The sequence below is a fragment of the Aspergillus ambiguus genome (assembly GCF_047715705.1).
Source record: "Aspergillus ambiguus strain CBS 117.58 unplaced genomic scaffold BDV59scaffold_9, whole genome shotgun sequence".
Lineage (NCBI taxonomy): Eukaryota > Fungi > Ascomycota > Eurotiomycetes > Eurotiales > Aspergillaceae > Aspergillus > Aspergillus ambiguus.
In genome coordinates, this window is record NW_027395522.1 from 503,184 (window position 1) to 517,042 (window position 13,859).

Below are 13,859 nucleotides of genomic sequence, written 5' to 3' on the forward strand. Positions count from 1 at the left end.
GAAGTGTTTGTGAGGCTGGCTAAAGATGACAGCGAACGTTGCATTTATACTAAATTTGTAAAGGTACCCTAGTTAATGTAGCCGCTCATGCCTCATGCAGGTTTGAGTGCTCAATATATCACATGCCAGGTGACTCAGCACAACAGTGCTCTCTGACACTTACAGTGCCTTAACCAGGTCTTCGTACTGGACAGTCCATGTTCCGTCCTTTGGAAATCCTGGAGCATGTGTATCAGGCGCTCCTTTCCATCCAGCCGCCATATACGCAACTACCCACTGTTAGATATAATTAATGTGGAGTAGGAAAAGGAAAAAAATGCACACCTGCATAAAGAAACCCAGCATTTCCCGGCATATAGGGCGGGGGTGTGCCACCTGTATGTATTTATTAGAGCCGTGTATAATAGAGAGAGAACCACTAACCATCACCTCCTCGCTCAGCGAACCCTAGAAATAGATAACATGTCAGGAACATAATGTGTACAAATATCGATGCTTGCTTACCTGCGTCATCGAATTTCCAGTAATCATATGCGGTAAGGTGGTAGATCGCCCGCTCAGGGTATCCCAGACGTGCCGCGTTGATTGCAAGAACAGGTCTTCCCCATCCCCGGATCTTGTCATCTGTCCACACGTCCCACACTCTTTCAGCTGTTTTTAGGGAAACATTTGTATTAACAGCAGGAGTATCTGGCAAAATACCCTGAAGCATAATCAGACTACGAGGGTCACCATTCAGCTCTGTGTCCTGCCACCAAGAACCATTTAACCCTTCATATACCGCATAAATCCCATCCACTTGTGGAGGAGGGGCTAGATGTTGGGCGACGATTGTCCATTTTGCCGGAATGGTCTCGCCTAATCTCTTCTTCCATCCACGAGCAATATCGAGACCATATCGCCAATAAGCAATCTGGTATATTTAGTCAACGATTGGGTGTTGTACATAAAAAGAAAATGGCCATGTACCTCATAAGCCAAGTTGAGGCTTTCAGTGGGTGGAGTGTTCTCTGTTACACCATATGCCCTGCAAGATTGTGAGCCTAGCATTAACATGGAGCCTTTGAACGACGTACGGTGGCCCGAGGTCAAAATATCCGGATGTCGAATTTTTCCATGGATATGAAGCCATATAATCTGCAGTGTTTGTTAAGACGCGATCCCATTTTTGCAATGTCTGGCGGGTTGGCGACACTTGGTAAGCCAACTCGGCAAGGTACATTGGATGTGGCTGTCGTTGCAAATAAGACCCCGATATTAGGAAGGTTGTAAACTACTATAGATTGAAGGTGATTCACCTGTTGCCATAAGAGCAGTCCATTGATACCACCTGGAGAGCTTACTCCTGTCCCGATCTCAGTCATTTTTGGCCATCTAACACAATGAGTAGGACGGAACAATACGTAGTATGTTCGATAATACCTTGCACCATCCCAGCCCATTGACCTTGCTCTTGCAATAGAAGACGGCAATAATGTCTCATATATATGGGGGAAGATATCATCAAAATGGCTTTGTCGACCCCACGTTGCAAACTGGGCGGCATGCCAGACTGCCATCTCCATATGAAACTTTCCTGGTTCTGTTAGAAAGGGTTATAATTCCGTGTGAAACTCACAAAACTTACCGTACCATCCATTATTCATAAGCCCGCTCTCCTGAGGTAATTGCCCCTTTGCTGCACTATTCACTCGGACATGATATTGGGATAGGATGATGCGACGCTGGAGTTCGTCTGCCTTTGAGTTAGAGGACAAAGTCAAGTCAACAAATCCACCGGCTTTCCAATAGTTATTCCAGCCCGCGGCGTTGCGACGAATAATTGCTGAGGGCTTATCGGCAAGCTGTTTCTCAGGAGAAAAGTTGGCCGTGAATGTAATCTCCTGGGAATTTGTGGCTGGCTTGAGGAGATACCGATGCCTCTCGTTTATGGTAGCATTCTCGGGCTTGGATAAACCAAGAGGACTGCTGGGTGGCCACCGAAGATTCACAAAATAGTCTGTCTCTTGTAGCTGGTGGTAGATATGTGCCGCGTTCCGTTCCACTTTACCGACGATCGATGTAGTGTGGTTCATAGGGAAGTCGTACACACCGACGAACACTTCAAATTTGTAAGCAGTCGTGTGTATTGGTGGATATGGGAAATCCATCTCCACTATTAAATCTCCAGATGAAACCAGTTCTGAATTGATCTCAAACGCTACCGAGTCTGATTCGAAGTCCCCATGAGTCTTCACCTGAACATCCTCTCCATCGACTTTAAATGTCGAAGTTATAACCCCATTCCATACATCCAGCTCCTGTCTTGGGTCAGTGATTAGAGATTCAGAGAGAGTATGTCCCTTGTACCGGAGACCAATGCGGCCAAGATTGATACGGTTGGGGTTTGATATCGGCCATTGGGAAGCTCCAGGGAGACTGTTATCCGGAATATCATAATAAACCGGTCTTCCATGTGTTTCCATCGCTACTCCATGATAATCCCTTATATTCTCTCTGCAATGGAGCAGTAAGCTTAGTGCTGTGGGCCAAGACGGGAGATGTACCCATCTGCTGGTAAACTGTCATTATGCCATGCCCAACTAGACAAGGTGTTGAATGGGAGAAATGACTAAGCATGTCCATTAGTTCTTAACTATTTGCTGCTTTAAAAAATATTGCTCACCTGCATGCCAGTGCTATCTGCGCTATACGAAAATGCTCCATTTCCAACTTGAAGGGGTGTCGTTTCATTGTCGATCAGACTTGTGCGAATGACATTGTATCTTGTAACGACCCGTTCCCTGCAGGTGGGTTAGGATCAACTGTCCTCATATAAATCCAACAAAGAGTCCAAGGTATCCTACCGGTCAATTCTGGCAAGTACCGGAGCTGTAAGGGATAGCAAAAGAATTGCACTTATATGTCCCATTTTGGAGAAGTTCAGTCAACGTATTGCAACCTTATTTCTTCCGGAGGCGACGGAGGCACCTTTATTTCCACTCGGAGTAATTTACACCGAGATCGGGGATCGGTTGTGTCAATATGAGCTCGTATTCTAAGCCCCTCTTCTGGAATAAAAAGATGCACCAATGACTGTCTTTGTCGTCTTCACTCTCCTTCTGAACCACATCACAACAGTATGAGAAAGTGGGACCAAGGAAAACGGAAATTCTTCATGAGATGGTGAATGTCTCATTATATACGTCCAAAAAACCAGACAATATGCCTCAGAACTGTTGGGATTTCATAGACAGATGTATTATATACAGAGGATATTAGATATCAGATACCAAGCATAAGTGGGAAGACATATTATGTTTTCAAACCATCCCTCAGGATGTAACTACAAACCTTGTTTATCCTGCTGTTGCTTGAAACAGATTCCCTGGGCTAGGCCAAAAAAAAGTGACGTCACACAATTTACTGGGCACTAAACAGTGAATAATCAAGAAATACAAGGATGAAAGATAGAGAAGAGAGAAACCAAACACCTAGGCATAGGTGGGGGAGAAAAGAGGAGCGAAAGAATGTGGGTGGCTCGACGAGGTGAAAAGTGGATAGGAGAATACAAGCTGACAGGATATCGAAAGCAAGGAGAGTAAACTATTAAACGAGGCATCCGGTTTCTGTGGTTATTATTTTTGTAGATGCTGCTGTTAGAAGGCACCAAACTAGCGCTCTCGTTGACCCAACAATGGGTTTATGTGGCTCGTTATGTTCCCTTGTGTCTGTAGGACTACCATCTTCCAATAATACTCGGCCCCGTCGCAAACTTCTTCGAATATCAAACTTACTGTATGCAGTATGCCACTACTAGGAAAGTGGAAATTAAGGAATGAGACGAACATGCAACTGAGAGTCTGCGACTAGCATTTTCCTTCGATCTGGCATGTCTGGAACGTCGATTGCTTAATATCATTTAGGAAGACGAAAACAGCCTCAAAACCCCCAATCTATCCCAACGATGTGTGCCCAGCTACGTTGACTGGTGCTCACCAAGTTGGGCACTTTGGCAGAACAACAGGCGATTGGGATACACAAGGCATTTTGGTGCAGCTGGTATAAGTGCCTTGCTCTGTTTTCCTAATTTTCTTTCCTCCTATTTGATTATCCTTGTCCTGGTGTTAGTATTTGAATACGAAAATGCCAACATTATCGATCTGCAAATTACTGGGGCTTGATCGGTAAAGGGTTGCTCGCATATGCATTTCTCGGAGAAATGACCGACACTTCCCCATGGATGACCCTCAGTAACTCCGATTGGACCATTGACAGATCAGAAGCTGGAGGAATACTATCCCATCCTTCGTCTCAACGGTGATTAGACAATGACTCGGAAAACGACGTGGTTCCCCCACGCTTATCCTAAACCCGGGGAAGCGTGGGGAAGCCGGGGAAGCCACTTGTAGAAAGGATCCGCCATCGGTTTTAAAGCTCGGCGCGAGAAGAGGACAATCAACACAGTAATGTAGTGATAACCTCGGGAAATGATGCTATTATATGGCCTGAGTGTGTGGAGGTAGCAGTATTTATTCGACTCCCAGCCCCGGTCGAGGGCGATCAGTGGTATGACTTCCGAAAACAGCACACCGCCATCATGAACTTCCTCGTAACCCTTGCGCAGCAATTCAAGACAAACAGAAGAGCCATGCTCTACTGTACCGTATCTTTCATTGGCGCTCTGGTGTTCGGATACGACAACACTTATTATAATGGTGTATTAGCCATGCAAGAGTTAGCCAATGACTACGGTACCAGATACGATGCAAATGGAAATAAAGCACTTGCGCCGTCATTTCAAAGCTTGACGACAAGCAGCGTCTATATAGGAGATGCTCTGGGAGCTATGACAGCCTCCTGGCTCAACGATAAATGGGGTCGGAAAGGAGCATTTTGGGTCGCCTCTGGGTTTTCCATCGCTGGTGGAATTGCTCAAGTCAGCGACACCCATTACGAAGGAGTCCTCGTCCTTGGTCGAATCTTGATTGGCATAGGCGTCGGCCAATTTACGGCAACGAGCCTACTTTACTGTGGTGAAGTAGCTCCTGTGGAGATCCGAGGACCTGTGTTGAACCTCTACCAGCTCCTGCAATCAGTGTCGCAGCTGGTTGCTTCTTGCATAACCCAGGGAACTGAGGGCATTCCAACTTCACTTTCATACAAGCTTCCAATGGGTGGCCTTGTGATTCTACCGCTTGTAATGGTCTGTGTATTGCCTTTTGTTCCAGAAAGCCCCCTGTGGTACGTCTTGAAGGGTCGACCGGGGGATGCAAAAGCATCGCTCTATAAAATAAACAAAAGCATTCCAAATTACAGCCATGAGGCTGATATGGCTGCTCTTGACAAAATTAAGAGGTCAGAGGAACATCAAGCTGAGGCGTCGTCTTGGAAGGCCCTGATTATGGATCCGGTCGAACGACGCAAGCTTATAACAAGCTCAGGCGCCCTTTTCTCACAGCAAATCTGTGGTATCTTGTACTTCTATTCATTCGGCGTAATTGTGGCCCTTTCGATTGGCATGAAACAGCCATTTTTGATACAATTGATTACCAATATCATTCAGGTATTTGCGGTGATAGCATGCGTGGTCACCTCTAACAAAGTGCGGAAGAGGACCAGTTTGCTTATTACGACAATAATCATGTTCTTTACATTCATTATAATTGGAGGATGCGGAACAACCAGCATTACAACCCCTACAAGATTTGTTATGGTCATTGTCTCCTATGTCAATGTGACTGCATACAATTTCTCGCTGGGCCCATTGACGTACGGGATTGCACGTGAAATGGCTGTTGGTGCCAACCAGAATAAAATCATGTCTGTCTCCGTTGTGGTACTCTATGTGTCTGCCTGGCTGATCACATTTACCGCCCCATACCTCTATTATACGGCAAATCTTGGGCCAATGCTTGGGTTCATATACGCTGGTACTACACTCCTATCTCTCTTGTGGGTTTGGTTCTGCGCCGGCGAGACTACTGGACGCACAAGCATTGAGATCGGGCAGTTCTTTGAAAGACGCATTCCCGTTCGACAGTGGGAGAGTTATGTCTTTACGGACGAGATTGATCTCATAACCGAGAAAGACAACCGGCGTCCATCATGCAAGGAGGATGTCGAACACAAAGAAGCGACCTCGGTTTGATTGTCTTAAGAGGCAATGAATATTCCTAGCTGTGATTGTAAAGTCTGTACTATCACTGCTTTATAGACAAAAGATATCACAATTGATATTCCATTCGATGTTGAAACTAGGTTAAGTGGAAGAAGCATGCTGCATGGTGCTGGAGACACGCTTACTATATGCCGACAGCAAGGAAAGTGCAGAAACGACTGCATTTCTGGGGAAGTATCTATTCCTAAGAATTGGTTTGCCACGTAAATTCATCAGATTGGAAAGCCTGAGATAAGTATAGTGGAGCAGGCTAGGGGATGCATTCGTATGTACGCTTCTGGTTAGGACTTGTCTTGAAACAAACCCACCACATAAAACAAGAGCTCAATACTTGTTGAAGATTATTATTTTTGTCACTATTTGAACTACAGGTTTTACTGCAGTCCCGTCGCACCTAGTGTCGAGAAATCAATAAAAGCCACATAGCATACGACCTTCATCGATCGCTTGATAAAAATCCCTGGCTATTAATACAAGGAGGACTTCGTTACGCCAATTACCAGATTGGCTATGTTAGATCCGACCTGACATGCCCGGTAGTATCCTAGATCACACTACATCTTCCATAAGATACGAAAAAGTGTTGTTGGGATCTGAATTTGAGTTGACAGAGTTCACCTCCAGAGAATCTTCGCTTACTGGTGACGCGGAAGTAGCATGGTCCTCTTCGTGTTCGATCGGCGTGACCCACTGGGAAAACCGAATATTGAGACTGTGCGCATGACGGTCAAATTTGCAAGGCTTGCAGCCCTTGCAAGAATCCTTTTGGCAGAGATGGCCGAGATAGCACTTCAACGACCGACAGCGGCCGCCCTTTGGACACGAATATTGTCGCATGATAAACCTCATAACTGATACGATGGTAGATTCTACCGGGGAATGATCATATTCGCAGCTGAGGTTTCCACACTCGCCCCCGAGTTGGTACTTGTTACAGATCTTGTGGCGTCGAGCACGTCTGGTATACGCATCCCAGGCGTCCGGGGAGGGCATGGGGCAATAAGTATCGAGCCGTTCGTTTTCGTCATTGACCGCGATAAAATATTGCGATTTAGAGTTAATTCTAGGGAGATACTGAGCATAGTATCCCTGCTCGCGAGGTGTGATAGGGCTCCAGAGTTTTGTGGGAGCATTGTCGGTAGGTTTATGTTTAGAAAGCTGTTGGTTAGACGGAATGTGGAGCTTATTGCAATCGCTCCCAAATCGGCAGATACCCTGTGAGGTTAGACGACTATCCAGGGACGGAAATTGGTAGTGGGCTTACCTTTTGGAAATGCTTGCAGACCGGTCGTGACGGGGCCGGTAGTTGACTCGAGATCGCAACCCCGGAACTGGAGTTGAAGACGTCAGGGATCTCCCTGACTGGCAGACCCAGATTCTCGAATTCAGTGTGAAAGGATGTGGCTTTCAAAAGGGTAACACGGTCAGACTTGCCGAGGTAGGGCGTTAACAACGACAGATATCCTGTGTCGTGGCAACCGGCAAAGAATATATGTTTGCATTGGTTATTATCAGCAAACAAGCGGAACATCTCTGTCAATATTTAGTTTGTAGACACAACAAGACCATCTTGAGTTCATACCTCGTATCTTAAAATCAGCACCTTCCTTTTTATCGCCAGCATCTATATAGTCGAAGAGATCGCGAGAACGAGTAAAGCTTGCGGCGAAGGGCGATATGGATCGTGCCTCATGGCCTACGAGGCCGGATCGAGCTAGAGTCTTTGAAAGGCCCAACATGTTGGAATATATGCGAACCATGATACGGCATTGCTCAGCTTGGGTGCCAAGTTGGTCGTGGAGGAGATCTTTGATAGCGTCGCTTAGGAGCGCTGCAGCGGTGATACCACCTTCGGCGCCGGCCTTGATGAGATCGTCTCTGAATAGGTAGCCATCTCCGTCGACTAGAACGAGAGCGAATGGGCTTCGGTCCTACACAAGAGTTAGATTGAGTGGGACAGTGCGGTTACACCGTGGACAGAAAACATATCGCACGGTGCATTGATATATAAGCTTAGATAGAACATACCTGACCTCGTGCTAGTTTCTTGTACTTCTCACGGGCTTCCTTCTCTTCCTCATAGTCGCTTTTGAGACGGTTGTAACTCTCCAACAAGGATTGAAACTGCTGAAGCAGACTCTGCAGGTCGTCATGATGCCGCTGGCTGCCACGAACTATAGCACCGAGCTGGCCTTCAAGGGCGTTGATTTCACTGTCGCCCAGGACGGCCATTTCAACCCGTCTTTGACAACTTGGCTATCGCAGCTTCAAAACGCCAACCCGATAAGCAACCATGGATCGGCTGCTCAGGCAGTAATGCGCCCTACAACTCCACACATGCACAGTACAGTAGAAGCGATAGGATGGCTCAGGAATCGCCTAATTGAAGGTAGATCGGAGCAAGGTGCCCAGTATTAGATACTTCTATCGTTCCAAACGAGTGGGGTGTTTTTGGGAGAGAAAAAAACTGGTCGCCTGCTTGTTTGGGCTTGACCTCAAAGAGAAGGCGGTGAAATGAATATAACAATCGTCTAAGTGGGTAAGGTAAAATCACGTGTGGCTTTTGCTAGATTAGTTAGCTTTATGCCTCAGGCACGATAACTAATGCCTGATATCAGGAGTTGACATCTCCACGCAATATATATCAACTGACCCAGAATGCGTTAAGCGGAGAATATTCCTAAGTCTACCACTTTTCCCTTTCTACAGGGAATTATGAGATTTTTCTAGAATTAATTTGAGGTCTCGAAGCGAATCTCGTGACATTAAATGTTACCCGAATCCCTCGGGACCACACTGCTAGATCACGCCAATATGAGTGGCTGTAAAATGCGGGGAATTCGTTGTGCCAGTAGTTAAAATTAGCTCTGAGGATGCTTGTACAGGACCTTGGATTTTGTTCGAATTTATATATTAATAGCCCTGGGCATATCTCCATCCGGCATATTTCCAGCTCAACGGCCCGGCACATAAGGATTCGGTGTCGAATGCAAAATGACAAAATTAAACCGTCCGGTTAGAGTGGCCAACTGTTCTGGCTATCATGGTATGTTGAACCACTCGGAAAAGGTGTTTATTAACGTTGCATGCTAGGCGATCCGGCATATGAGATGTATCGCCAGGCCACATTGGGAGACGTAGATTTTATCACAGGGGACTATTTGGCCGGTAGGCTATGCAGAACATTGTATATGGGCCTAATCGTCTGACTGCGGCACCAGAGGTTAATATGGCTAATAATGCAGAGGCTTGGAGAGCCGGAAAACACCCAGGTTACGAACCCACTGCATGGGAAGGGATTCAACAGACAATCAGTGTTATAGCCCGGAAGGGAATTAGACTGATTATCAATGGTGGTGCTCTGGACCCCAAGGCACTTGCTGAGAAGGTTGATGCTCTGGTAGGTGAAGCAACCCAATCCCACGTCACAAGTACTAATTGAAGAAGGTAACTGAGAAGAACCTGGATGTCGGTGTTGCATATCTCTCCGGAGATGACCTGTACGATAAAATTGGGCCAAACATGCCCACGACAAAGGAGCAGCTCCAACATCTCGATTCAGCAAACTCGTCCGTGCTAAAATCCGACTTGACCTTCGTATTCCTTAACACCAAAGACGGCGACCCGGTCCCCATGGTCTCCGCACACGCGTATCTCGGTGCACGTGGAATTGTCCGTGGTCTCAGAGAAGGAGCTCAAATCATAATATGTGGCCGAGTAGCTGATGCCAGTCCGGTTATTGCTGCCGCATGGTACTGGTATGATTGGGCTGAATCGGATTATGACCGGCTGGCTGGCGCGCTTGTGGCGGGCCACCTAATCGAATGTTCCGCCTACGTAACTGGTGGAAACTTTTCAGGTTTTGATAAATATCCAATTGATAATCTGATCGAGCCGGGGTTTCCAATTGCTGAAATTGATGATGATGGATCTTGCATCATCACCAAACACCCCAACACTCAGGGAATGGTAAACGTGGACACGGTTCGGTGCCAGTTTCTTTACGAGCTTCAAGGTAACATCTACTTGAACAGCGATGTTAGTGCCCGCATAGACAGCGTTGCGATTGAAGAAATGGGAAAGGACCGGTAAGCACCCGACAGCTTGATATGTTGGGATGGAGCTGATCAGAGTAGCGTCCGAGTCTCTGGTATTACAGGCTCGCCACCCCCACCGACAACCAAATTAGCAGTGTTCTATCGGGGTGGGTATGAAGCGGAATTACTGTTGAATGCGACGGGCTATGCAACTTCCCGAAAATGGGACCTTATAGAGAAACAACTTCGGCATTTTGTTCCGAAGGAAGTCTTAGATGATCTTGAGACATTTGAATTCCAGAGGTGAGATGTCGATCGTGGATGGAGACAAAGTTAATTAACGGAGAAGTAGAATTGGTGTTCCATCCCCGAATCCAAAGTCGCAGCTCCAGAGCACGACGTATTTGCGCATTTTCATCGCAGCTCGCTCAGCACGTTCTGTGGCAGCTGTTTCAACGACGATGAGAGACATCTCCCTCAAACATTTCTCAGGTGCATCCTGATATTTTGAAGGAGTCCGTGCCCGAAAACTAACGCACATTAGGGTTCCACTGCACACTCGATATGCGGACTGCTGTCCCACGGCAATTCCTTGCATACTATCCGGCGCTAATCAGTCAAGCTGATATACACGAGACCATCCATATTGTTAATGGCCCAAAGGCTAATTCTATCGAGATTCCCCGCCCATCGAAGTATGGAGCTGTTCCAGTAAGAGAAAGCTATGATTCCATAGCCGCATCCTACCTTAGAGAGGCGCAAACGGAAATTCGCTTGGGGGATGTAGCATTAGCTCGCTCCGGCGACAAAGGTGCAAACCTCAACTGTGGACTGTTCGTTCCCAATACCAAACATTGGGAATGGTTACGATCGTATCTGACGATTGCCCGAATGCGTCAGCTCATCGGCGAAGACTGGGACGAATCCTTCTATATTGAGAGAGTGGAGTTTCCGTATATCTGTGCCGTTCATTTTGTTATATACGGCATCCTCGGCCGTGGGGTGAGTAGCTGCAGCCGCTTAGATGGATTTGGAAAGGGATTTGCGGATTATGTCCGGGATAAAGTTGTAGAGATTCCGACAATGCTGCTTTCTGTGTGATCATTAGCATGAGTACACAAATGAGCCAGAAGTCATTACAGTACAGCTAGATTATTTTAATTTATTGGTCTCCAGGTACCCAGTTGCGCGATGTGACCTTTCAGACAAATATGCAATACACATTGTTGCAAGCCACAAAAAGTAATCTCTACAATAGTTTATCCACTCCAGCACCAAAGTCCTCTACCAAAGTTTATGTTCTCTTCTAGTGCAGATTGCCTATATGGACTATCCGCAACTCCTCTAAATATCAGATTTGTTCTTCGAATCCAGGCATGGCTGAACGAAGCGTTGCCAATGAAAGAGCCTGTCTCACTTATTACACAGCGAATCAGCAAGGCTGCGGAATAGAAATCGGTTTCCAAAAATAAGTCTAAGAAGACTTCTTCGGTTTAGGAGCTTCCCGCTTCACTCCACCCATCTCATTGAACACAAGCTCGTCACGCTCCCAGATTAATTCCACCGCAGCACCGGTAGGGCCCGCAAAGATTGTCAATAGGACAGCCTTGACTGTCAATCCGAAACAGCCCACCTTGCCATACACAGCCTTATGCGCTGTCTTGTAAAGACTGATGGCCCAGACCAGCACACCAGCAGATCCAATTAGATAATCCCACCGCAAGAAAGCATGAACGCCCTCACCAATACTCTGCACCTGGGCTACTGGAGACTCCCAAGGCAATGGCACCTCGAACACCTTGGCTGGGTGCAGCGCTGCGAGGAAGCGATCTTCGAAGAGCGCAGGAGCGGCGAGTGTAGTCAGTGACACGGTCCAGCTGATAAGATGGGTGACGGCGGCATTAGCGAAGGCAAAGGCATACACTCGGCGGAGGGCGCGGAGAGTCGAACGGCCACCCTCGAGATTATGATCGTTGCTGGCGAAAGGACTGAAAAGAATGTGCACAATCGTCAAGAGGATGGACACATATGCGGGCCATGGCTGCCAGAGGGCGATGCAGATTTGCTTCAAGTCGACGGTCATGTGCTCGGAGATAGGAACAATAAGAAGGTTCGTCGGAACCATGTATCCGACGACGAAGACAAACGGCATCGCATTGAGAATAGCACGAGGCACTCGGATATTATCGGGGTTGGGTTTACGTGCGGTGATAGAGGTATATACCTGAACAGCAGCATATAGAGGGGTGGCAAAAGCGAATGTCAGCACCTGCGCCGCGAGACCGAAGACCATGGGGCTGTACGATCAGTATGTAAAGTCTCTGAAGGTACTGGAATAGACAAAACAGGAAGACCTACAAAGCAGCAAGACCCCAGGCATTTCCGCGTCTCCAAGCTTCCAAACACACAAGGATCCATGCGGACCCAAATGTTCCGGAGAAGCCAATGGAGTGCAGAGTCAGCGAAGCATTGCTTCCGTCCGTCGAGGGCCAAAAGAAGGCTGTCAGTACACTCAACAGATGATCGACCGGCTCGACGCCAGTGTAGACGGTGCGTAGGGGCGCATCGATGCCAGGAAGGGTCTTCGCCTCCACTGTTTTGTCTCCAAGCGCGCGCAAACCATTCACATCAGCGTAGTAGAAGATGCAATAGAATACAGAGGCGCTCAACAGCGGAAGGATGAGCTTGGCGGCCATTTTGAAAGAACTTGCCAGGCATCTGTGGGTGAGAGGAGAGCTTACGAGAGCTGGAGAGGAGTGGGGAGATATTCATCTTATAATTTTTCTGTTCTGGTCAGCAGCTCCGGAATCCATTCTGATAGGCAAAGATCTCCCTCGAAACAGAAGGCGTTGCGAATAATGCGGAGCTGACGGTGCTGATCTTGGAGCTGCATGTGGATGGAATACCGAGGCAGCGGGGAAAAACTACTGCATTGATTCCGATCCTCTGGTTCCTATTTTCACATGTCGATCGATCTGCTACGGTTTTAGGGCTGCACTATCAACTCAGTATACATTGGAGCATCTACAGGCAACTATAATTAAAGCTACAAGGATATGTCATTCGTTGCATGAAATATAGGCTGATTGCTGAGCCGGCCTGTGCATTTAGGCCGAAATAGGCGGCATAGAAGCCGGCATATATATATGGAAGTCCGCCGCCCCGCAATGGGGCTCTGAGGCAAACATCGCCATGACATCCATTCCAGAACCGAATCCTGTGCCGAAAATCACCGGGTGGAATATCGTGCAGACCGGTATAACCATATGCTTCCGACTTCCATGGACGATCTTCGTGACTCTTCTCCGGCGATGGTCCCCATGGTCCTCGTATAAGCCGCCGCCTCTGAAAGAACACCTATTCCGTCATGTCATGACTTGGTACAGGATTCTGTAACTAGTGATTATTCATGCGAAAAACGGAAAGCTAACATGATGTAGTCTGGGAAATAATGTCCCTTCATCAATCTGGTATCGGTCTTTCGGCGATCCTAGTGGCGCCAATTTCTTGACGTCCACTCGGTACATTCATATTAACAAACAAATCTTCCAACTCGTCCGTAAGCCCCACTTTTCCGGATATTGGATTTGTCGCGGCTTGTCCGTCGATCCAATTGATCCCCGGAATGCGGATCTGGTACTGCTACATTGTCACGGAGGCGG

The 13,859-nt window shown here is 47.3% G+C and overlaps 5 protein-coding genes across 5 annotated transcripts; 2 read left to right on the forward strand and 3 right to left on the reverse strand.

Annotated features, from left to right (window-relative positions):
* Positions 1 to 159: 159 nt before the first annotated feature.
* Positions 160 to 2,911, reverse strand: BDV59DRAFT_212121 (Six-hairpin glycosidase-like protein; the record flags this gene model as incomplete). Its single annotated transcript, XM_073695960.1, has 12 exons — positions 160 to 269; positions 325 to 375; positions 424 to 447; positions 505 to 913; positions 970 to 1,027; positions 1,077 to 1,231; positions 1,299 to 1,374; positions 1,423 to 1,576; positions 1,628 to 2,496; positions 2,547 to 2,611; positions 2,666 to 2,783; positions 2,847 to 2,911. 12 exons carry the CDS (start codon positions 2,909 to 2,911, stop codon positions 160 to 162), a joined length of 2,154 nt encoding a protein of 717 aa, XP_073549622.1.
* Positions 2,912 to 4,579: 1,668 nt separating this feature from the next.
* BDV59DRAFT_200656 (general substrate transporter) lies at positions 4,580 to 6,130 on the forward strand (the record flags this gene model as incomplete). The annotated part of the gene is made up of 1 exon (XM_073693634.1): positions 4,580 to 6,130. The coding sequence occupies one exon, from the start codon at positions 4,580 to 4,582 to the stop codon at positions 6,128 to 6,130; it is 1,551 nt and encodes a 516-aa protein (XP_073549623.1).
* A 363-nt stretch (positions 6,131 to 6,493) lies between these two features.
* On the reverse strand, positions 6,494 to 8,628 carry BDV59DRAFT_164990 (zinc finger CCCH domain-containing protein). Its single transcript, XM_073687634.1, has 4 exons — positions 8,189 to 8,628; positions 7,743 to 8,091; positions 7,425 to 7,693; positions 6,494 to 7,375 (listed from the first exon to the last, which is right to left on the reverse strand). The coding sequence occupies exons 1-4, from the start codon at positions 8,390 to 8,392 to the stop codon at positions 6,710 to 6,712; spliced, it is 1,488 nt and encodes a 495-aa protein (XP_073549624.1). The 5' UTR covers positions 8,393 to 8,628; the 3' UTR covers positions 6,494 to 6,709.
* A 526-nt stretch (positions 8,629 to 9,154) lies between these two features.
* On the forward strand, positions 9,155 to 11,298 carry BDV59DRAFT_212122 (acyclic terpene utilization AtuA family protein; the record flags this gene model as incomplete). Its single annotated transcript, XM_073695961.1, has 7 exons — positions 9,155 to 9,206; positions 9,254 to 9,328; positions 9,382 to 9,560; positions 9,608 to 10,248; positions 10,297 to 10,500; positions 10,550 to 10,689; positions 10,742 to 11,298. 7 exons carry the CDS (start codon positions 9,155 to 9,157, stop codon positions 11,296 to 11,298), a joined length of 1,848 nt encoding a protein of 615 aa, XP_073549625.1.
* Positions 11,299 to 11,313: 15 nt separating this feature from the next.
* Positions 11,314 to 13,218, reverse strand: BDV59DRAFT_164995 (uncharacterized protein). Its single transcript, XM_073687635.1, has 2 exons — positions 12,556 to 13,218; positions 11,314 to 12,494 (listed from the first exon to the last, which is right to left on the reverse strand). Exons 1-2 carry the CDS (start codon positions 12,891 to 12,893, stop codon positions 11,672 to 11,674), a joined length of 1,161 nt encoding a protein of 386 aa, XP_073549626.1. The 5' UTR covers positions 12,894 to 13,218; the 3' UTR covers positions 11,314 to 11,671.
* Positions 13,219 to 13,859: the final 641 nt, after the last annotated feature.

Excerpts from the sequence above, each read along its gene's own strand:
- BDV59DRAFT_164990 (XM_073687634.1), bottom strand. The coding sequence starts at position 8,392 with ATGGCCGTCCTGGGCGACAGTGAAATCAACGCCCTTGAAGGCCAGCTC. Across the intron at positions 7,694-7,742 it reads TGCTGATTTTAAGATACGAG|AGATGTTCCGCTTGTTTGCT; the intron begins GTATGAACTCAA and ends AAATATTGACAG. Across the intron at positions 7,376-7,424 it reads TCTGCAAGCATTTCCAAAAG|GGTATCTGCCGATTTGGGAG; the intron begins GTAAGCCCACTA and ends CTAACCTCACAG.
- BDV59DRAFT_164995 (XM_073687635.1), bottom strand. The coding sequence starts at position 12,893 with ATGGCCGCCAAGCTCATCCTTCCGCTGTTGAGCGCCTCTGTATTCTAT. Across the intron at positions 12,495-12,555 it reads GCCTGGGGTCTTGCTGCTTT|CCCCATGGTCTTCGGTCTCG; the intron begins GTAGGTCTTCCT and ends CTGATCGTACAG.